Source organism: Mirounga leonina, unplaced genomic scaffold, assembly GCF_011800145.1.
Source record: "Mirounga leonina isolate KUSES-001 unplaced genomic scaffold, KU_Mleo_1.0 Mir_53, whole genome shotgun sequence".
In the NCBI taxonomy this organism is placed as follows: Eukaryota; Metazoa; Chordata; class Mammalia; order Carnivora; family Phocidae; genus Mirounga; species Mirounga leonina.
The window spans coordinates 6,903,413-6,927,614 of record NW_023270807.1 but is presented as its reverse complement, the minus strand read 5'-3'; the positions used below and the strand labels follow the sequence as shown (position 1 = coordinate 6,927,614).

Below are 24,202 nucleotides of genomic sequence, written 5' to 3'. Positions count from 1 at the left end.
ACCAATGGGGTCCATGAGGATGTTGGAAAGCCAGGAAGAGGCAACAGCAACTGTGACCAAAGCTGAGCTCTGGAGTCAGGATTCTAACCCAGCTCTGTCCATCACATCTGGGAAACCTTGGGCAAGTTTCTTAACCTCTCTATATCTCAGTGTACATACTTGTACAATGGGGTAATAACCTTTTAAGGTTATTTAAGGTAGGTCATGCGGTAAATAATGTAAAATACCACATGGTACCTACACCTGGTGAATGGCTTATGATCTTTGCAACAGATTTGCTATTGCTTTTCTTAAGGGAGTGAGGAAATTATTTTTCCTCAAAGCTCTGTGACTCTGGGTTTGTCCCTCTGGGCCATCTGGGGTAGGAATGGGTGAAGGAGCTGTGTCTACGTAAAAAGTTGAGGGGGGAGAGGTTAGGATGGGGGTCAGACTGGGAGCTTGGGCCACACTTACCTTGTCCCTGGCCTCATTCAGTTGGTCTTCCAGCTCTGAGAAGCTAAAGCTGGAGACAGTGATGAAGTCACTCATGACTGGGACAAACTTGTCATTCGGTTCACGTGCCTGGTGCTTCTGATATTCCAGCTCCTGAGGAGGGAGAGTGATATGCTGGTTAGATGGGTGCCAGCATAAAAGTCAGGAATTCTGAGGGTCACCACATCTCCCACCCTTCCCTGCCTAAGCTCTCACAATCTTTGCCACCCTCAGAATTGTGTGAGACATCCCTCATGCACCACTGCCATCTTTCTTTCTCCAGATGCTTGCCTCCCAGTGTGGTCTGGGACCAGCAACAGCATCACCTGGGACATCTGAAGAAATACAGACACTCAGGCTCTAGCGCAGACCTAGGGAATCTGCATTTCAACAAGACCTGTAGGTGATGCATGTGCAGAATCAAGTGTGAGATGCATTTCTAAATCTCCTAGCTGATACGGATGCTGCTGGTCATGGGCCATGCTTTGAGTAGCACTTTAAAGGGCTATAAATTGGAAATTGCCCCCTCCACCACCACAGTGGCAATGGAAAGTTCTTCCTCATATTTACCTTCATTCTCTAACTCATTCTCCCCTTACCTGCCTACCACCCCCTTCCCCCAGTGAAGATGGGAAGGGTCTCGAGTTCCTAAAGGTGGATGACAAAGGATTGGGGCCATTGCCATATGGGACTAGGCTAGCCTAGGGCCAGAGACCATATCATCTGAGAAGCCATCAGAGGAGGAATGGTGATGACTAGACACCTGGGTGCAGCCCCCAGATCCTCTACTGACCCAGGGAGAAGAGACATAAGGCAGGAATTTCTGGGGATAGCTGTGCCCAGTGTCACACACTATGTGCTACCTGTGCCTAATTGGCTTCCAAGAGATGTAGCTACTCTTTCCTATCCACTTGAATTAGACTTAAGCATGGGGCCAATTTATGGTTCATTCTCCTCTAGTGCCCAATACACATGCTGGACAGTAACCTCGCTCGTCTCAGATGTCCGCTCATTGAGAGTCTAAATTTAAGCCCTAAATAATCCAGTCATCCTTTCCTATGGGCTAGCTCTGTTGCTGCCTATCACTTGGTCAAATGACAGACCCCCAGATAGTAGGCCTCCAGATGGCAGACCCTGTCTGATGCATTTCTGTGTCCCAAAGTTCCTGTCTGGGGTGCTAGAATAACTGGCACAGGGTATGGCCTTCAGCACAGACACAGGCAGCACCCCCTCAAACCCAGGCAGGCATAGATGATGTACTCACCACCTCAACTGCTCTGAGGCCCCTCCTGAGGTTGCCCACCTCCTTCTCCAGCTCTGCCAGGCTGTGGGAAGACACACAGGAAGGGAGAATTGCTGAGGGTGGTTCAGGCAGATGGCAGTGCCAAGCGCAATGACTTTGGAGTCAGTAGACCCATGCTCCAGCCCTGCTAAATCACCTCCCCTCTGTGCTCTGTCTGTGCTTCTATAAAATAACAGGGGTAAAACTTATATTCTGAAGATCCTTCCAGATTAGAAATGTTACGTTGAATATTAGGTTTCTAACACATGGCTTCTGACTTGAATTCTTTTTGATACCAGCAGGTAATACTTAAAACTCTTTTAATTCTTTTTGATACCAGCAGGTAATACTTAAAACTCTAACATGCACTAAGCACTTGTTGCATATTAACCATTTTCCACTGCATTTCTGCTTCTGTTGGAGATGCTTCTATCAGCCTGTGGCTGTTGGGGTCTGACTTCTTGCCTGTAGCGGATATCATTTGTGCCACATCCATATCTCCTTGGACCATCCATTGTAGTGTACAATCCTGACTTCCAATGATGCGAGCACTTTCTCTGGATCCCAGAGCTCCCTCTGCCTGTACCTATGTCCAGAGTCATGCCCTGCCCAGAGACACTCAGCCCATGACTGACAGGAGATGGGGTATGATATCCTAGCTCCCTCACCTCTCAGATGGGATAAGTTGAATAAGTGTCCTAAGCGGTCTCACAGACTTCCCTGGAGGGATGTCCCAGGGGTAGCTGGCTTAATAATACTTCCGTTATTAGTATTCTTCCCACCCCTGGTTCACTTCCCCACTGTGTTTCCTAGGAGCATGTCTGAAATAAGGATTTGAGAGCAAGTAGCCAGTCTTCATTTGGTTCTCCTAAAAGCAGACCCTGAGACACTGCCCATTCCTAGTCATCCCACAGTAGCAATGAAAGGAAATTTAGACAAGAGTGCTGTGATCACAGGGAGAAAGAAGACTTGGAAGGGCCCCTCACTTGACTTTGGCAGCTTCTGGAAGATGCTGTAGCTCTGAGGGCATGTTTAGGATGTCAGGGAAGTGCTTCTCCAGGATCATGATCAGGTAATGGAGCAGAGAGATGTTTCTGTGGATGAAAGGTCAGGGGTAAAGGAATGAAGGCCAGGAAGAAACTAGGGGGAGGGGTCAGGGGGAAAAGGCAAGGAGTTAGGGTTGGAAATGGGAGGAGGAAGGGAGAGGCCAGGGTGGGGTGAGATGGAAGATAAGGAAGCAGACAAGATCCCACCTGTCAATGCTGGACTTGGTATCTGCAATCTTGTTGAGGCTGGCCACCCGGAACCCATAGGCACCCCCACGCTGCCCTTTGTTCATGAAGTTGCCAATGGCCAGGATGACCTCAAGCATCTGCCTTAAACGCTTGCTGCGGATCAGCTCCCGGGAGGCCAGCAGGATAGCTAGGAGAGGAGGGGCAGATCAGAGCCCTGCAGAGACTGGGCCAGGGCAGCTGGTCCCCTTGAATGCCAGGATGATGCCACCACGAAGTCCAGTCTTCAACTCTCAGAGGGGCAGAGACGATACCCACACCTCAACAGATTGATTTACTCTGTACCTGCCCACTTCCAAGGGAAGCAGGTAAATTTGCCGAAAGCCAATTCAACAAATAGCCCATTCTCAGAATGTGCCAATTCTTCTTAATATATTTAAAGAATATCTTTTCTTGCATATATCCAAAGGTTATTAATAATTCTTTCTATGGATATACACAAGAATATAATACTTTTACTTTTTTAAACTTAGTGATTAAAATTTTAAATTTCAGCATTTTACATATTATGGGACTGTTTCTGCCTCTTTTGAAATGCTGTCTTATTTTTTTTTTGAAAGAAAATACCTGTCAAATTATAACATGTCACCAATATAATATTCCCATATTTTTGTTCTATAATATAATGGTATGCCTTGTAGTTGATGGTATCTTTGATTTAATAGTTTACTTGAAATCTTGTTGAATGTCATTTAAGTTTTTTTCCCAACTTTTAGGCATTTTAACAATTTCTCCCCAATGCCTTAAATGATACATTTGCTAGAAATACAAACTAAGGTTAACAGTAACTGAAACTTCAGTATTTCATTCCAGTTTGGATGCTCTAGCCCATCTTCAGGTATTATGCACTTATGGCAGATGCACAAAATTGGGATACAAATCCTTCACTGAAATTTTGGCTACTAGTTATGGAATATGCTTTTCGATTATTAAGAGTGGTGATAGGAATACCAAACCATCCCATGATTTTCAGCTTATGCCAAATTGAACATTCCATAAGATGTTGCTATGGGTCTAAAATGAGAACCATCTAACCAAAAGTTTGCAGAAATCTTCAAAAACAGTTAAAAGTAAATAATTGTAAAAAAAAAAAAAAAGCTGTAATGTGGAGATCCCCAGGACCTCCCAGCTTGTACCCACCTCAGCCTCAGCTGTCCTTCCAGGACACTCTCTGTGCAGAGAGCCCCATGACCACCCTGGCCTGCAGCCATCCCACCAGGGTGACTCCAGCCCACACCAGCCACAGCTCCAGCCAGCCAAAGTCACCAGACACACAGACACACATAGCCTACACAGGGGATGACCATACACAAGACCATTCCTTCAAATTTTAGAGAAGTAGCTGTTCTGCCTATTCATAGAAATAAAGACTGAAAGTCAAGCAAAATGGGGAGATAGAAGAATATGCTCCAAACAAAACAAAACCTCAAAAAAAGAACAAAATGAAATGGAGATAAGCAATATGCCTGATAAAGAGTTTAACAAAGAGAAGATATGAAAAAAAAAGTTGAGTTAAAGAACATAAATGAAAAATATACTAGAGGGAATCAACAGATTAGCAGATGAAGAAGAAGAGATCAGCAATCTAGAAGACAGGGTAATAGAAAACAACCAAGCTGAACAGCAAAAAGAAAAGGGTTTTAAATGAGGACAAGTTAAGTGATCTCTTGGACAACATCAAGTGAATAAACATTCACATTATAGGGGTCCCAGAAAAAGAGAAAAGGGGGCAGAAAACTTACTTGAAGAAATAATAGCTGAAACTTTCTTAACCTGGGGAAGGAAACAGACATCTAGGTTCAGGAAGCACAGAGAGTTCCAAATAATATGAACCCAAGGAGGTCTATACTATGACATGCAATAACTAAAATATCAAAGATTAAAGAGAGAATTTTAAAAACAGCAAGACAGAAGGAAAGTTACATACAAAGGAAACCCCCATAAGACTGTCAGCTGATTTTTCAGCAGCAACTTTGCAGGCCAGAAGGGAGTGGCAGGATATATTCAAAGAGCTTAAAGGGAAAAATCTATAACCAAGAATACTTTACCCAACAAGATTATCATTCAGGATCGAAGGAGAGAGAAAAGAGTTTCCCAGGCAAACAAAAATTAAAGGTGTTCACTACCAGTAAACCATCCTTACAAGAAATATTAAAGGGACTTCTTTAAGTGGAAAAGAAAAGGCCATAACTAGAAGTAAAAAAACAAAACAACAACAAAAAAAACGCATATATATAAAGATGTAAAATATGACACCATATACATAAAATGTGGAGGGGGGAAGTAAAAAAGTTATTTTAGAATGTGTTCAAACTTAAGTGACCATCAACTTAATATAGACTACTATATACTTAGAATGTTATATATGAACCTCATGGTAGCCACAAATGCAAAATCTGTAATAGATACACAAAAAAATAAAACCAAGATTAACACTAAAGGAAGTCACTAATCACAAGGAAAGAGAGCAAGAGAAGAAGAAAGGAACAGAGAAGAACTACAAAAACAACCAGAAAACATAACAAAATGACAATAGTATATAACTTTTGATAATTACTTTAAATGCAAATGGTCTAAATGTTCTAGAGTGGCATGATGGATTAAAAAAAATTCCTCTACATGCTGCCTATAAGAGATTCAATTCAGACATAAAGACATACAGACTAAAAGTAAAAGGATAGAAAAAAGATATTCCATGAAATGGAAGGAAAAAAAAGCCAGGGTAGCAATACTTACACAAAATGATTTTAAACCAAAGATTGCAATAAGAGACAAAGAAGGGCATTACATAATGATAAAGGGGTCAATCCAACAAGAGGATATAACAATTGTAAATATCTATGCACCCAACATTGGAGCACTTAAATACATAAAGCAAATATTAACAGACATAAAGGGAGAAACTGGCAATAATACAATAATAGCAGGGACTTTAACATCCCATTTACATCAATGGATAGATAATCCAGGCAGAAAAATCAATAAGGAAATAGTGTTGCTCAGTGACACATCAGACCAGATGGACTTAGGTATACACAGAACATTCCATCCCCAAATGACAAAATACACTTTACAAGTGCACATAGAACATTTTCCAGGATAGATCACATGTTAGGCCACAAAACAGTCTTAATAAATTCAAGATAGAAATTATATCATGCATCTTTTCTGAACACAATAGTATGAAACTAGAAATCAATCACAAGAAAAAACTGGAAAAACACAAACACATGGAAGCTAACAACATGTACTAAACAGCCAATGGGTCAATAAGAAATGACAGGAAATCAAAAAATACATGGAGACAATGAAAATGAAACCACAATTATCCAAAATCTTTGGGACTCAGCAAAAGCAGTTCAAAAAGGGAAATTTATAGCAGTACAGGTCTACTTGAAATAAAAGAGATCTCAATCTAACCTTATACCTAAAAGAACTAGAAAAAAAAAAAGTCCAAGGTGAATAGAAGGAAGGAAATAAAAGAGCAGAAATAAATGAAATAGAGCCTTTTAAAAAAAATGGAAAAGATCAATGAAACCAAGAGCTGGTTTTTTGAAAAGACAGGCGGAAGTGATAAGCCTTTAGTCCTATTCATCAAGAAAAAAGGATACAAATGACTAAAATCAGAAATGAAAGAAGTGACAACTGACACCACAGAAATACCAAGGATTATGAGAGTACTATGAAAAATTATATGCCAACAAATTGAACCTAAAAGAAATGGACAGAGCCCTAAGAACATATAATCTTCCAAAATTGAATTAGAAGGAAATAGAAAATCTGAACAGACCAATTACTAGTAACAAAATTGAATAAGTAATCCAAAAACTCCCCAATAAACAAAAGTCCAGAAGCAGACTGATTCACAGGTAAATTCTACTAACCATTTAAAGAAGGGTTAATACCTATTCTCAAGCTCTTTCAAAAAATAGTAGAGGGAGGAAATCTTTCAAATACATTCTATGAAGACACCACTACCCTGATATGAAAAGGAGACAAGACACTACAAAACAAACAAACAAACAAACAAACAAAACCTACAGGTCAATATCCCTGATGAACATAGATGTAAAAATCCTCAACAAAATATTAGCAAACTGCATTCAACAATACATTAAAAAAAAAAACCCATTCACGAGCAAGTGGGTTTCATTCCAGGGATGCAAGGATGGTTCAATATTTATAAATCAACATGATACATCACATCAACAAGATAAAGGATAAAAACCATATGTTCATTTCAGTAGATGCAGAAAAAGCATTTGAAAAAATTCAACATCTGTTCATGAGAAAAACTTTCAACAAAGTAGTTTTAGAGGGAACATGCCTCAACATGATAATGATCATATATGAAAAACCTATAACTATCATCATATTCTATGGTAAAAAACAAAGCTTTTCCTTTAATATCAGGAATAAGACAAAGATGTCTACTCTCACCACTTTTATTTAACATAGTAGTGGAAGTCCTAGCCACAGCAATCAGACAAGAAATAAGAGGTATCCAAATTGATAAGGAAGAAGTTAAACTATCACTACTTGTAGATGACATGATACTATACAGAGAAAACCCTAAAGACTCTACTAAAAATCTATTAGAATAAATGAATTCAGTAAAGTAGCAGGATTCAAAATTAATACATAGAAATTGGTTGCATTTCTATACACTAATGGTGAAGCCAAAGAGAAATTAAGAAAATAATTCCATTTACAATTGTACCAAAAAGACCTGGGAATAAACTAATGAGGTAAAAGACCTGTACTCTGAAAACTATAAAACACTGATGAAAGAAATAGAAAATAAAACAAATGGAAAGATATTCCACACTTGTGGATTGGAAGAATTAATATTATTAAAATGTCCATAATACCCAAAACAATCTACAGATTCAGTGCAATCCCTATCAAAGTACCAATCGCATTTTTCACTGAACTAGAACAAAAAACCCTAAAATTTGTATGGAACCACAAAAGACTCCAAGTAGCCAAAACAATCTTGAGAAAGAAGAACATAAATGGAAGGATCACAACTGCAGATTTCAAGATATCCTACAAAGCTGTAGTAATCAAAACAGTATGATACTGGCACAAAAATAGACACATAGGTCAATAGAATAGTATAGAGAGCCCAGAAATAAACCCACAATTATATGGTCAATCTATGACAAAGGAGGCAAGAATTTACAATGGGGAAAAGATTACAAATGGTGCTAGCAAAACTGGACCACTTTCTTAAACCATACACAAAAATAAACTCAAAATGGATTGAAGACCTAAATGTGATACCACATTTTGTGAAACCACAAAACTAGAAGAAAACATGGGCAGTAATCTCTTTGACTTTGACCTTAGCAACATTTTCTTAGATATGTCTCCTTAGGCAGGGGAAAAAGGCAAAAATAAACTATTGGGACTACACCAAAATAAAAATCTTTTGCACAGCAAAAGAAACCATCGACAGAACAAGGCAACCTACTAAATGGGAGAAATTAGCAAATTATATCTGATAAGGGGTTAATATCCAAAATATATAAAGAACTTATATAACTCAACATCAAAAAACAATCCAATTTCGGGGCACCTGGGCGGCTCAGTCGTTAAGCGTCTGCCTTCGGCTCAGGTCATGATTCCAGGGTCCTGGGATCAAGCCCCGCATCGGGCTCCCTGCTCTGCAGGAAGCCTGCTTCTCCCTCTCCTGCTCCCCCTGCTTGTGTTCCCTCTCTCTCTGTGTCTCTCTCTGTCAAATAAATAAAATCTTTTAAAAAAACAAAAAACAATCCAATTTAAAAATGGGCAGAAGACCTGAATAGACATTTCTCCAAAGAAGACATATAGATGGTCAACAGACACATCTGCTCAACATCACTGATCATGAAGGAAATGCAAATCAAAACCACAATGAGATATCACTTACACATGTCAGAATGGCTAAAATCAAAAAGATAATATTAACTGTTGTCGAGAATGTGGAGAAAAAGGAACTCTTGTGCGCTGTTGGTGGGAATGTAAATTGGTATAGCCACTGTGGAAAACAGTATGGAGGTTCCTCAAAAATTAAAAATAGAAATACTACATAATCCAGTAATTCCACTGAGTATTTACCCAAAGAAAATGTAAACAGTAATTCAAAAAGACATCTATACCCCTATGTGTACTGCAGCATTATTTACAATAGATAAGATATAGAAGCAACCTAAGTGTCTACTAATAGATGAATGGATAAAGAAGATATAGTTGTGCAAAAGCTTTTTATTTTGGTATAGTCCCAATAGTCTATTTTTGCTGTTCCCCCTGCCAAAGGAGACATAGCTAGAAAAATGTTGCTTAAGGCTGATGTAAAGGACATTACTGTCTATGTTTCCTTCTAGGACTTTTATGGTTTCAGGTCTCACATTTAGGTCTTTAATCCATTTTGAGTTTATTTTTGTGTATGATGTAAGAAAGTTGTCCAGTTTCACTCTTTTGCATGTAGCTGTCTAGTTTTTCCAGCACCATTTGTTGAAGAGACTTTTTTCTCATTGTATATTCTTGCCCCCCTTGTAGATTAATTGACCATATAATTGTGGGCTCTCTATTCTGTTCCATTGATCTATGTGTCTATTTCTGTGCCAGTACCATACTAACAAAGAAAAAAAGAGACAAACTAGAAAACAGACTCATAAATATAAAGAACAAACTGGTAGTTTCCAGAGGGGAGGTTGGGGGGGGATGGGTGAAACAGGTGAAGGGGATTAAGAGTACACTTATTGTGATGAGTACCAAGTAATGTATAGAATTGTTGAATCCCTATAGTGTACACCTAAAACTGAATATAACACTGTATGTTAATTATACTGGAATTAAAAAAATAAAAAGCCACTGCCTTAAATATATATAATTGTGAATCTTAAGTATATACACTTGTACACCTTAAATATATATATATAATTTTTGTCAATCATAGCTCAATAAAGCTGGGGGAAATTTTTCAGTACACCAAGAAAGAAAGAAGATACACACAATGGAATATTATTCATCCATAAAAATGCATGCGATCTTAACCATTTGTGACAACATGGATGGATCTAGAGAGTATAATGCTAAAGTAAAATAAGTCAGACAGAGAAAGACAAACACCATATGATTTTACTTATATGTGGAATCTAAAAAACAAAATGACTGGGGGTTGCAGAAAGGGAGGTAGGTGGGGGGATGAGATAACTGGGTGATGGGCATTAAGGAGGGCACATGATGTGATGGGCACTGGGTGTTATATGCAACTAATGAATCATTGAACATTATATCAAAAACTGATGATGTACTATATGTTAGCTCATTGAATTTAAATTAAAAAAAAGACTTAAAAAATAAAAATAAAAAAATAAAAAATAAAAAATAAAAAACAAAATGAATGAACAAGAACCAGACACAGACTCATAGATACAGAGAACAAACTGATGGTTGCCAGAAGGGAGAGAGGTGTGGGAATGGGTAAAATGAAAGAAGGGAAGTGACAGATACAGGCTTCCAGTAATGGAATAAATAAATCATGGAGATAAAATGTACAGCATGGGGAATATGGTCAATGCTATTATAATAGCCTTATATAGTGTAGCTATACTTGTGATGGACATAGCATAATATCAGACTTGTCCAATCTCTATACTGTACATCTGAAACTGATATAACATTGTGTGTCAACTATACTTTATATACACATCATGAAATTAGCAACAAAATAAAAGTATAATTTTAAGTTGAAAAAAAAAATAAGCCATAAAAATGAATGATAAGTGTTGTAGGTACATATTCTATGACCTAATAACAGCATTACTCTTGATGGGTATTAGAGTGGTTTCTAGTCATTTTTTTTCTTAAATTATGAACAGATTGGTTAAATAAATTATGGTATTCATACAATGGAAAAAAATGCAGCACTGAAAATGAATAACTCACCGCTACATGTAACAATAGGGTAACTTACAAGCATAATGCTGAACAAAAGGAACCAAGATAAAATTATCCATACTATAGTATACTGTTTATATAAAGTTCAAGACAGACAAAACCTTTAAAGAAGGTGGACAGAGCAATGGTTGCAGGGGGTAATGTTTGAGAGAGGACATGAGGAAGGGCTGTTTAGGGCTGGCAACATTCCAGTTCTTGACTTGGGTGTTGATTTCACAGGTGAGTTCAGTTTATGATAATTCATCAAGTAGGACGCTTGTGATTTATGTACCTTTCTATATGCATATTTGAATAAAAAGTTTACTTTTATATGTAGTTTTTAAAAGTTTTTGGCAATTCATATTGGTTAGGATAGTTTTTCTAAAGTTGATATGCTATTTGAGAAATTTGCAAAAGAATCCTCCTAAAAATGCTAAAATGTTGGCAAAACAGAAATAGACAAGAGTTCAAAGGAAATCAGTATAAATGGGAAAACTCCCATTGCAATGCAGACATTTTAGATAAAGTCATAAGAATAATATATTCGTGAATATATTCATAAGAATGTTTACATTTGAAACTATATTCATCTTGACTATATTCAGTAAATGTATTCAAAATGAGAATCAGTAAATTTGGTATATCCAGCAATGAGCATATTCATAAGAATATATTCAAGAAAAATATGTTTCATGAATATATTCATAGAATTGGCAAATCTGTCAAATTTGGTGAATTGGCTTTTGGCGAATTGACCCAGAGGCCCTGCTGGAAAGTGGGGAGGGGAGGGTGTCAATAGCTTATCACCAGCTGGGATAGGCCAAATATTAGCTTACCAGGAATATTTCTTAGAACTGGAAGGAAAAATATGAATCCCAACTCCTGCACAATCGTCTTGTCTCTACCCCTAGTCAAGCCACTCACCTGACTGTAAGATACAACTTCAACCACCTCCTTCTGACTCTCAGAGAAGGAGACATCCAGACCATTCTAGAATAGTTAGCAGCCATTGCCATCCAAAACATGACTTGCTCTGCATAGCTTGATATTAAAGGGAGACTCTCCTGAGCATTCAGTGACTAACTCTTAGGGAGAGTTTCAGAGTGGGTCTGAGATTATCTGAGATTAACCCTACCCAGTGGCTAAGCTACTCTGGTTCCAAATGGCAGTTGCTCACATTTACTTCACTGACCCAAGACACACAAATGGTTGAGCAAATGTCTTGGCTATCCCTTTATCTGTGCCTCATGCCCCAAAGACAGTCTGCAGGAGGATAAAGAAGATCGTATGAAGGTAGGGATTCACCTATCACCAGGGGAGAAGGTACTGCCAGACCTCAGACCTGCAGGGTCATGCTGATCTCGATCCTTCTCCCTCAGAACGATTAATATTTACAATTACACCCACCCTGCAGTTCCCTTGTGTGTGTGAATGCATATGTGTGTGGGGGGGGGGGGGACCCAGACTGCAGAAAATGCTTGCCTCCAGCTGTCACACACCACCTACCCCCACCCCCAAACCTCCCTGAAGCAGCTCCAAGAAGGGCCATTCTCTGGACTGGGCATCCCAGGGAGTGCTGGCCAGCCCTGGTGTCCAGCAGAGGGGGCCCATGCTCTGCTCTGCCCCCAGCCTGCCCCCCTCAGCATCCTGGACTCAGGCTCTCCTGTTCCACTCTGTTGTCCTGTCCTCCCCACAAGTGAGCCTCACAGCCTCTCCTGCTTCTCTGCTCATGGGTCTTCATGGACCAGCCTGCCTTTTTCCCCAACTCCCTGCCCCTCTGTCTTCTACCATCATCTATGAAGTACTACAGGACAAGAGTGAGGGATGAATTCTGAAGAACAACATCTGTGTTCCAATCTTGGCTGTACCACTCCCTGGTAACATGGCCTCAGGCAGCATGTCCCCATTTTAGACATGAGAGAACAGATGCACTCATAGGGATGCTGTGAGAACCAATGAGACCATCCATGTGGAAAGTTTCATGCAGTGCTTGCTACATGGTTCTCACTGAATTATGAAGTGCCCATCTGGGAAAGGTCTGCGTAGGAAGGGTTCCCTAACCCAGAAAACCAGATACCTCCAGAGATTACTTTGCTAATTTCCTACTTTTCTGAATAGCTCACACTTAAAATAATGTGTCCAGAGGTCTTCTATGAACTTAGTCCCTCTTGGGCAGGGTAAAGATTGATGAGCTCAACACATGCCAGGCCCTGTTCTAGGTATTTGCTATTATCATCATCTGTTCAGCATTTCTGTCCCATGCTGGGGCAAAAGTCAACAGACCTCCCACCCTGGAGAGTATACAGGCTGAGGCATAGGAAACAGTCACATGTTTGGCACATGTGCTAATATAAACAAGTGTATATATCTACAGTAATCATAGTTTTAAATTTGTCCTTGGCTTTGTTTTTTTTTTTCGGGGGGTGGGCAGGGATTGAGAATGAGAAAGTTTTCCTCCATTGATTTCCAGCTCCGGGCCCTCCCAGATGCCTCTTAACTCTAGGCTTCCCCATACCCTCAACCATACCTTCCACTTTGGGCTTGGCCTCAGCCAGCCGCTCCTGGAACTTCTTCTTAAAGAACAAGGCCTGCAGTCGCTGCTGGTAGTGGTCGATCCTGTGAACAGGGCAAGCTACATCATGAGGCACCCTCCAGCCCCAGGAGCTAGCTCCAGCCCCTCCTCCATGCCCGTTGCCCTGACCTGCTCATTTCATAGAGGAAGCGGTCAGCGCGGGCCATCCGCTCTATCTCATGCTTGTGCTCCTCGAGGAGGTCGATGTCACTTTTCTCTGGGATGAACTTGAGGAGCTGCAAAGAACATCAGCTGAAGGTCAGACAGGAAACTGGTGAAAAGCTGATGTGGGGATGCAATGCATGGATGCCCATACACTGATCATGTTCAAGATGGGGAGGGGTCTTTAAAAGAGAGAGGCAATCTCATGTGGTGGGTTTATGCTTCATCTGCCTAAAAGGGGCCACAGGGCACCCAGCTCTAGACTTTTCTTTTTTCACTTTTTAAAACTGAGATGCACCTTATATATAGTATACCGTTCATTTTTTTAAAATTTATTTTATTGTTATATTAGTCACCATACAATACATCATTAGTTTTTGATGTAGTGATCCACGATTCATTGTTTTTGTATAACACCCAGTGCTCCATGCCGTACATGCCTTCCTTAATACCCATCACCAGGCTAACCCATCCCCCCACCCCCCTCCCCTCTAGAACCCTCAGTTTGATTCTCAGAGTCCATAGTCTCTCATGGTTCGTCTCCTCCTCTGATGCCCCCCCTTCATTTTTCCCTTCTTTCTCCTAATGTCCTCTATGCTATTCCTTATGTTCCACAGATAAGTGAAACCATATGATAATTGACTTTCTCTGCTTGACTTATTTCACTTAGCATAATCTCCTCCAGTCCCATCCATCTTGATGTAAAAGTTGGGTATTCCTCCTTTCTGATGGCTGAGTAGTATTCCATTGTATATATGGACCTCATATTCTTTATCCATTCATCTGTTGAAGGGCATCTCAGCTCTTTCCACAGTTTGGCTATTGTGGACATTGCTGCTATGAACATTGGGGTGCATATGGCCCTTCTTTTCACTACATCTGTGTCTTTGGGGTAAATACCCAGTAGTGTAATTGCTGGGTCATAGGGTAGCTCTATTTTTAATTTTTTGAGGCACCTCCACACTGTTTTCCAAAGTGGCTGTACCAACTTGCATTCCCACCAACTGTGTAAGAGGGTTGCCCTTTGTCCACAATCTCTCCAACATTTGTTGTTTCTTGCCTTGTCAATTTTTGCCATTCTAACTGGTGTAAGCTGGTACCTCAATGTGGTTTTGATTTGAATTTCCTGATGGCTAATGATGATGAACATTTTTTCATGTGTCTGTTAGCCATTTGTATGTCTTCTTTGGAGAAGTGTCTGTTCATGTCTTCTGCCCATTTTTTTACTTGATTATTTGTTTTTTGGGTGTTAAGTTTGAGAAGTTCTTTATAGATCTTGGAAATCAGACCTTTGTCTGTAGTGTCATTTGCAAATATCTTCTCCCATTCTGTGGCTTGCCTCTTTGTTTTGTTGACTATTTCCCTTGCTGTGCAAAAGCTCTTTATCTTGATGAAGTCGCAAAAGTTCATTTTTGCTTTTGCTTCACTAACCTTTGGAGATGTATATTGAAAGTATACCATTCTTAAGTGCACAACTCAATGATTTTTTTCTTTTAAACCCAAGTTTGTTGAGGTATAGTTTACATAAAATGTATTTATTTTTTTTAAAGTGTTTATTTTAGTGAGAGAGGGAGAGAGAGAGAGAGAGAGAGAGAGAGAGAGAGAGAAAGAGAGCATGCACACAAGCAGGGGGAGGGGCAGAGGGAGAGGAAGAATCCAAGCAGACTCTGTGCTGAGTGCAGAGCCCCACATGGGTCTCAATCCCAGGACCCTGAGATCATGACCTGAGGCAAAATCAAGAGTCAAATGCTTAACCGACTAAACCACCCAGGCGCCCCAAAAAGGCATCCATCTTAAGTGTGCAATTCAAAGAGTTTTGACAAAACCACCCACTGAAACCCCATCCAGATTAAGATACAGATTTCCATCCCCTAGAAAGTTCTCTTCTATTGCTTCAATAAGCCAACCCATCCCTCTCCCCATTATAGCCTCTCAACTGAATTCTATTACCTTAGATTAGATTTGCCTATTCTTGAACTTCATATAAATGGATTCATGCTGTGTGTTTTCTTTGGTGTCTGGTTTCTTTTGCATAACATAATGTCTGAGACTCATCCATGATCTAAGTATTGGTAGTTTGCTTTTTATGCATTGCTGAATAGTATTCTATTGTAAGAATATACCACGGTATATTTATTCACTTTCTTATTGATGGACAGTTGGGTTGTTCCATGAATAAAACTGTTATAAATATTCTTGCATATATCTTTTATAGTCAATGTTTGCACTCATTTCTCTGTATCTAGCAGTGGGACTGCTGGGCAGTAGGGTAGGTTTAGCCTTCGTGCGTACTGCCAAATTGTTTTCCAAATTATTGTACCCAATGAGAATTCCAGTTGCTTCATGTTCTTGCCAACATTTGGCATTGTCAGTCTTTTCAATTTTAGCTATTCCAGTGGGTGTGTGGTTCTGCCTCAGTGTGATTTACTGTATTTCTCTGATGACTAAGAGTGTCGAGCCACTTGGAAATTCTCTTTCATGAAATACACGTTCAAGGCTTCTGCTCATTTTCAAGTGGAGCTGTTTGTCATCTTCATTCTTGGATTTGAGAGCTCTCTATTCTGAATAGGAGATCTTTGCTAGATGTACATAAAGCAAATGTCTTCTAAGGTTTGGCTTATCTTTTCACTCTAGTATTGGTACCCTTTGATGAACAGAGTTCTTAATTCTAATGAGGTCCAACTGATGGTGGTTTTGTTTCATGCCTTCTAGGTTTCTCTTGAAGGATCCAATAAATTGAGGTGGAAGAGATTGGGGGAATATATGACTATGGGTCACTCTGACTTTACCTTGAGACCCAAGGGGGGGATCATAGCTCATATCTCCTGTCAAGGACCTCAATCCCCTGGAAAATATGCAGCCTTTCCTAGCCTCCCCTCAGAAAGGCTGGTCCAGGGAGTTTCTATAAACCTCTACCCAACTCCTCATCCTCCAGCCTGATTTCTCCTTGACCTAAGAGTCTTGGCCTCTCTGGGGGCAGGAAGGGATGCAGCTTCCCCCTAGTTTCAGCTCCCATCCCCTCCCCACCAGGGGCCTCACCTGCTCCAGCATGTCCTTAGCAAGGTCCTCCTGTTCATCCATCTTCAAGATGGCCTGCCGGATCTCCTCATTAGAAAGCTTCAACCTAAGGCAAAACACTGCCCCTTGAGCCTGGCCCCTCTGCTCAGGACAGACCCCAGCCCTTCTCCTCCCCTGCGTTCTCTCCCTCATGTGAACATGGGAATATATTCCTTAGTGCTCCCCCCTTACTTCCCCTAAACTCCTATGGTTCACTCCATAAACTAAATAATGAGATATTTTAGTCTCTAAGTATAGACTTGAATCTGGTGACTTGCTTGAGTCTCTGTCATAACTGATAGGGACATTTGAAAAGGGCCATCTTTAGTGTAGACAGAGAGACAGGGTAAAGGTTTCTGATCCTTCTCCTCCTTATGCCTAAAATATCTACTGCATCTCCATGGGAGGATGGGAATATCAGCAGGCCATGAAGGGGGCTGTTTCCTGCTTCCTTCATTGTCAGAAGACAGAATAGCTCTCAGTCTTCTGGTAGCACCTCAGCTCCCACACAGCTGTTCCCATACGTCTTGCTCTCTGGGTGAGGGACAAGCCACCCCTCTCCACACACACACACAGCCCTTCCCTATCCCCTCCAGATGCACACCACTTGGATCCCTGGAGATACAGAACTCTCCCTCACCTTCAAGAGAGAGAAACTGAGGCCTGGGGCCTGGGGGAAGAAAGGGGAATGGATGTCCCAGAGATGGCTAGGGCAGCACTAAGAATAGTATGGGTTGTGGTGCCCTCTGACCCTGGCTCAGGCGGGAGGCCTTGCACAGAAGTGGTGCTGTTAGCACAGATACTGCCCTGTTTGTTCTGCAGCCGTGGGAAATGCTTGGGGGCTGAGATCATGCTGCTCTGTGGCCTAAGCCTAGTGGGGCCCTCCATGGGCTTAGAGCAATTCTGTTGCCAGATGATGACCAGGCTGGTCAGGGATGTCGTGACAGGGGCAGTTTCCTGTCTGCAGAGCCCCACACTACTGCTGAACATGGGGTCCCAAGAGAGGGTTCTAGATCAGTGGTCTCCTACCATTCCCAGGGCACAGCAGGGGAAGTGAAGAGACTGCTGTCAGCCATTCCTCTGCCACCCCTGTGCCCCAGACATTCAGTTCCACTGTAGGTTTTTGCTCTAGCCCTCTAAGGGCTCTATTCCTTGTGGGAGGGACGTTCATCCCTCCCACCAGGGACTAACAAGGCAGGACAAGCACATACTTAGAGAGAAGGATGATGCAGTTCTGTGCCCTTCGGCCGTCAATGACTGATAGCTCTTTGACCTTGCGGGAGGCCAGGTAGATGTCCTCCGTGGAGCCCAGCTCTTTCTGAAACCAACAAGCCAAATAAAAAGGTTGAGGTATGCGTGTGTTCCCCAATCCACTCCTTGCCCACCCTCCAGGAGCCAATCACACACCAACCAGGGGATGTTTCTGGTGTGAGGGGAAGAAAGACAGAAAGAAAAAGACAGGAGAGAGAGAGAGAGGAAGGTGGTTAATAACCATCTCTACTAGGAGGCATCTGGGACTTTACCATGGGCTAGAATGGGTTGGGGGCAATAAAGAGCCCCCTTTTTTAAAGACTGCCCTTTCTGGGCAAACTAGAGAAGGAACTGTTCCAGTGGGGGAACTGATCCCTATGGCTTTGGGCGCTGTTATGATCTCCAGCATCACAGAGAATCAGCCCTCACTCCACCACCCTACCCAGAGAGCTTCCCCAAGCTTATGATGAGAAGCTGGTCCGAAATCCCCATCAGGCTACAGTTCCTGGACTCCTGGGGACTTCAAGCACAGCCCATGTGCCCAGAGTAGAGGGCATCTACAACTCCTGAGGTGAGGAAACTGAGGCAGAATTCCATGAAGAATTATCTTCACTGGGGTTCCAACAGCAGATTCCCTCAAAATCAGATTCCTTCCCTTCTCTTGGGTCCTTGGTGAGGTAGACAGGAAACTAGTTTTTACCCTGGGACATCCCTCCAAGCACATGCTCTATATTGCACAATTCCAGAGGCTGCCATTCACATCATTATCCTTGTGAATTGTACCCTTGGGATTGTGCAGTGCCCAGCCTATGCAGTCTTACAGGATGGCCTTGCCTTGGGCCAGGTAGATAAGACAAAAGACCTAGAAGCTTTCTCCTTAATCCAGTAGACATTCACCTCCATTGCTGGTAGGGGTCTGTTTGAATTACTTCCCTCCTCTACATTTCTGCTTTCTCTTTGGGAACCCTTTCCTGTGTTGCTTATAGGGATGGGTCATAAAGATAGAAGGCAGAATGAAAAAGCCCTCTCTTTTGACCAGTACAAGGTAGCAGCCCAGGACAGTGGTTAGAAGTTAGAGTGTCCAGAGCCCCAAGAGTGACTCACCTGCTGAGAAGGATTAGTTATCAGCTCCTAGGCAGGTAGCAGCCACAGCCAACAGAGAATTAAACATGCACAACGTTAGCCAAGAGGTTCAGGGACCCCAGGGACAGTAGGAGAGACATGGAGACCCCTGAGCATTTACTCTGTCTACCCCATCCCAATGAGACCCACATGGTTGGAGATGGAGACTAACAATTAGCCCTGGACAGGAGGTGCTTCTAGCAGACATGCACTCACGGAGAAGCCACAAAGTGGGGAGTAGGCAGGTCCCCTGCCTGCCCTGGGCCCAGTGGGACCACCACTCCCCAGTTGGGGCAGGCCCGGCCCCCAAGCTTCCCAACCCCAGGCCTTGGCTGCTATTCTTCCCTCTTCTCTGTTGGGAAACTGCCCAGAGGGCAGAGAGCATTTCTCTCTGCTGGATAACTTCATCTTTCTAAACAGAAGAGGAGATATAACCAGAAGGGGCCAGAAACATGCAGAAGTTGCATTCATTGAGGCAAATGAAAGCAGGTGTCCCTGAATTTCACCCCTTTCCCTTTGTCTTTTGATTTCCAAGGGAGCTAAGGGGACAGAGCCCACACCCAGTTCTTCCTTTCGGACCCTGATGGAGTTGAAGTCACTAACTCAGGAGCTGCATAGGACATAGAGGAAAGACCACAGCTCATAGGACCCCCCTCCCCACCAAAACATGCACCCTGGGACCTAAGATAGGAAGAGGAGGTCACCAGGGACCAGGGCCACACAGCCTCTGGGATCTTTCAAGCTCTGCTGCTGTGAATTCAGCCTGAGGCTGGGAGATTCACCAAGTGACAATAGTCTGGTTGAGCCCAGCCCCGAAATAGGGGGTTAACAGAGGAGTCAGGGGACAAAGGGGACTTTCCACCTTAACACTTTTCCAGTCACCAAACTGAGAGGCCCCAAACCCAGTCTGTTCTAAACCCCATAACCCCTCTTTCCCCACTGGATCCCATCCTAGCCCCACCTCAGGGCACAGAGACTGGGTGGGGTGGCCTGGAACCCTGGCCAAGAGAAAGACTTTCCAACTAGGGGGAGGTGTGTGATTGACCATGCCTGATACACCCCTTGCACATGCTCCCTCCATCCCACTTGGGAGCATCAGTGCATAGGAGCACCAAGGACTCAGAAGAGCCCCTTCCCACTCCTGTTAGGCCACAGCTGCTGCCGGCAGCCATGCCAGCCTGATATGGGCAGAGGCTAAAAATGTTGCCTGGAATTAGGGTAAAGAATCAGATACCTTGAGCACCTACATTTAAATTAAATAACAATCATCTGTTTTTTCTAGAATCCCAAGTCAGGATCAGAGCCCCGCCCCAACTCTGCCCCTGTGGCTAAGCTCCTAAGAGGAGTCTCATGTGCCCTCAGGAAGGATTGTCTACAGGCCTGAACTTGGCAGAAAGCAGTGGGGAGCCCAGCCACAACATGCAGCTGCTACCCAGGGCCCAGGAAGATGCAGATCCCACTCACTGGCACCTGGGGTATCCTCAAGTGCTGGCACCCTGGGCTCAGCAGAGGGGACTGGAGAAAGTGGCACAGTGTGGAAAAGAAACGACCCTCAGAGGGAGACCAGAGAGAACGCACTCTAGAGCCTCGAGGCTGGGAATGTCCAAACTGGACGTGGGGGCAGGGACCCCAGATGTGCTAGCTACAGTGCAGATTCCTCGGCCCCGACTCATCTGTCGACTCACATTCATGCGAGGATGAGGTATGAGAATCAGCATGTTTGGCAATCCCCACTGCCACTGCCTTGGGAATGCCCTGCGTTCTGCCACCCTCCCACTCCTCCTACTGCTGCTGGAAGAGCAGGCTGACTGGCCAGCCATCTGTAAGCAGTGTCTGCAGAGCAAAGCCCAGGGCTCTCCCAGCCCTGCCCAGGCCCAGACCCAACCTTAACCCCCTAATAAGACCTGGAGCAGCTCCATCTTCCTAGAAACATTGACATCCTCGGCTAACTGACTTGTGGGGGTGTTGGGAGAGTATGGTGGAGAAAGCAGTTTGAAATTTATCATGCCTGCTAGGTGTAGTCTCTAGATCCTGGGGTCAAAGAGAGAACAGAGGTCAACAGTGGCCAGGGCTGTGACTCCACCTCCAGTGCTCCAAGATGAAGGACAAATAGACAAAATGCTATTCATCATTCAGTGTGTAAATACACACAACTGTGTGCCAGAACTGGAGTACAACAGGATATTTCCCCTACTGCACTGCATACCTATAATTCTGATCCATGTACCTGGCAAAGCATGGTACCTAATAAGGAATAAAATCATTCAGTATACCTGGGAGGAAGGGAGGGAGAAAGAAGAGGTTGAGGGTTGGGTTCAAGGGGCACAGGTGAAGTCAAAACTGGAAGTCAAGACCCAAGAAGATGGGGGCAGGGAAAGGTCTTACCTGGTGCCTCTGATAAGCTGAAAACATTTTTTCAAAGTCCTCTAGGTCCAGAATCCGAAATACCTGCATGTCATCAATCTCATTCCATACGGTACCAGGGACACGTTCCTAAGATTCAGGACAGGGAGAAGACCCATTGTTCGACTCAACTCCTTCATGATGGACAGGTCCAATGCCTCCCTAACTCCACCTGTTCCCAGCTGCACAAACTACAATAGTCAGGCTTTCAGGCCTTCAGAAAGGGGTCAATTCATCTCCCCCAAACCTTCAATACATTGTTCCAGGGCAGAGGCCAGAGATAAGCTCCTTGTCCTCCCTTTCTCATGGGGCCACATAGACGTGTGCTCCAGAAATCAAATGGAGGGCAAGAGTGATGGGTAGGCAAGTATGAAAGAGGGTATGAAACTCCTTCCTGAAAAACAAAACCAAACCAGTGTTCTCAGGGCACATTCCCTAAATGTCAGGGTTGGCTAGAGTCACTGCAAGGAATAGTGCCCACACATATTTGAGATCCTCAAATCCTCAGTGCGCACTATATTTCCTGTATCTGAGATTGTCATTTTGTCTCCCACGGGGTCTTCCTCCCACTTTCCCAGATTCCCAGAAAGTGGACAAATGCCAAAGCCTGGAACATTCCTGGCCCCTAGAGTGACTGTTCAGGCCAACAAGACTGCCACAACTTCCTGTTGGTCAGACCCAGGGAAAGTGGCTTATCCCTCATGGTTGGGATGAGTCCAAGGGTTTACATTCCAAGGCTTCTCCACCTAAGCACTGCCCCCACCTCTGTGTGGGACCCTGACACTGAACCCCCACTCCAGGGAGAGGCTCCTTCAGCAAAGCCAAGAACACCCCAGTGGTCTTACAGCACCTTGAGCCATTGCTCAGAGGGCAGAGAGCACAGCCTCTTCAGGGTACTCACTTCTGTCCTCCCAGGAGTCCTTGCCTCATTCTGAGCTTTGCTGTCCTTTAAAATGGAATCTCCCTCCCTCCTCTGCCTAGAGGGCAGCCTGGGGAACCTTCCTAAGGCCACCACCCCCTCCTCCCTCCATCTCCCCCTCAGCAAGGCTTAGAGAGAGAAACATACCTTTCACTCACTTTTATTTTCTTAAACTCTGGAAAGGGGAGGCTAGGCCAGAGCAGGGGGGTGGGGCGGGGACATTCCTGTGGCCTTTCTAAGGCCAGGGACCCTCTTGTGGAATGCCGGGCTGGGAAGCTCAGAGCAGCAAGGGATACAGGCAACTGGCCAAACCCAACACAGACACATTCTTTTCATGGCAGAAACAACCACTGTGTGTGTGTGCGTGTGTGTGTGTATACACAGGAGCACGCGTGGAGTAGGGGAAGGGGACAGGGGAAAGAAGCCAGGCCCCTGGAATGGGGTGTGGGAGGCAGAGAGAAGACGGGAGGGGGAACTGAACAGGAGAGCAGGGAAGGAAAACTGTCAGTGGTTCCCATCTGAGTCTAGACCTGGGGTGGAGGTGGGCTCCATGGGAAATCCCACACAGGTAAAGCTTGCCACTGTTCTTTACTCCCAGTGAGGCTGGGCTAAGAAAGGGCTGGAATGCAAGAGCTGGATGGTTAACACTAGGGAGAGTTTCCCCTGAGAGAATGGACTGAGTGCCCAGCTCTCCCACCGTTCTTGCCAAATGCCACCCCATCCCCATACGAAGCCCTTTGTGGAGGTATAGCTGAGCGTGCTCTGGAGCCATAATCCATTTCCTAGTATTCTCCACATCCTACACTTCACCAAGTTGCCCTGTTGTGCCCACCGTGCAGAATGATCCCTGACTTTAATTTTTGTATCACTCTGGCCAAAACCTTATCACCACCAGTCTAGATCCCTGGGACTTCTGCCCTCTAGAGACACCCTTTATATGACAGAGAAATCTTTCTCCAAAACACTTTTTATTGTGTTTCTCTCACTGAGCATTTGGAGTCCAACAGAGCAAGCTAGCTTGCACTCCCAGCCTCATCACTATGTGGGACTGTTGGCAAATAGAGGGGTGCTATTCTCTTCTCATTTCACATAAAAGAAAGCAGGGTCTCAGTGATGCTTGCTTACTGAGTTGAAGGATTAGGTGAGATAACACACTTAAGGCATTCATGGTTGTGCCACTAATAACTCACCTAATATTATTACGAATTTCTGTGTTAGTCACTGTTCCAAACACTTCATATGTCAATTAATCCTCACAATGATCATTCGATATAGATGCCATAATTACCCCCATTTTATAGAACAGGAACCTGATGCCCAAATGATTAAATAACTCCTGGTCACATGATTAAAAGCTTGGGAGTGGGCTAATAGGTCCACAAATATAATTCAATCCCGCCCACCCACCCCTGCTGAGAAATGTCTACAACTCCTGTGAATCCTCCCCATTACGCATTCCATCAGACCTGTACTTTCCAGTCCAGGAATGAAACTCTGGCCTGCTTTGGGTCCCTGAGGAATTTATATAGATTTTATTATTACTAGACCCCAGAAAAAATCCTAAGTACAAAGCTCTATTTGATGAGAATGTTGCAAAAATATTAGTTGCCTTGTCTGTTTTCCTTAATTGTTGAGGTGCCTAATCAACTTTTCATTACCTTTTAAAATTTTTCAGTTATGCAAAAAGGCAACCTACTGAATGGGAGAAGATATCTGCAAATTATATATTCAGTAAAAGGCTTAAT

General features: G+C 43.2%; 1 protein-coding gene across 5 annotated transcripts in view; it reads right to left on the bottom strand.

Annotated features, from left to right (window-relative positions):
- Positions 1-24,202, bottom strand: part of DAAM2 (dishevelled associated activator of morphogenesis 2) — a 125,525-nt gene that overhangs the window by 4,092 nt on the left and 97,231 nt on the right. For all 5 annotated transcript variants that reach the window (XM_034991251.1, XM_034991254.1, XM_034991252.1 and 2 more), the window contains 9 exons: positions 21,521-21,628; positions 17,974-18,080; positions 16,745-16,829; positions 13,673-13,779; positions 13,499-13,587; positions 3,007-3,175; positions 2,740-2,847; positions 1,736-1,796; positions 454-585 (listed from right to left, as the gene is read on the bottom strand). In XM_034991251.1, the coding sequence (XP_034847142.1) occupies positions 454-585; positions 1,736-1,796; positions 2,740-2,847; positions 3,007-3,175; positions 13,499-13,587; positions 13,673-13,779; positions 16,745-16,829; positions 17,974-18,080; positions 21,521-21,628 (966 nt within the window). The remainder of the gene's footprint in view (positions 1-453; positions 586-1,735; positions 1,797-2,739; positions 2,848-3,006; positions 3,176-13,498; positions 13,588-13,672; positions 13,780-16,744; positions 16,830-17,973; positions 18,081-21,520; positions 21,629-24,202) is intronic.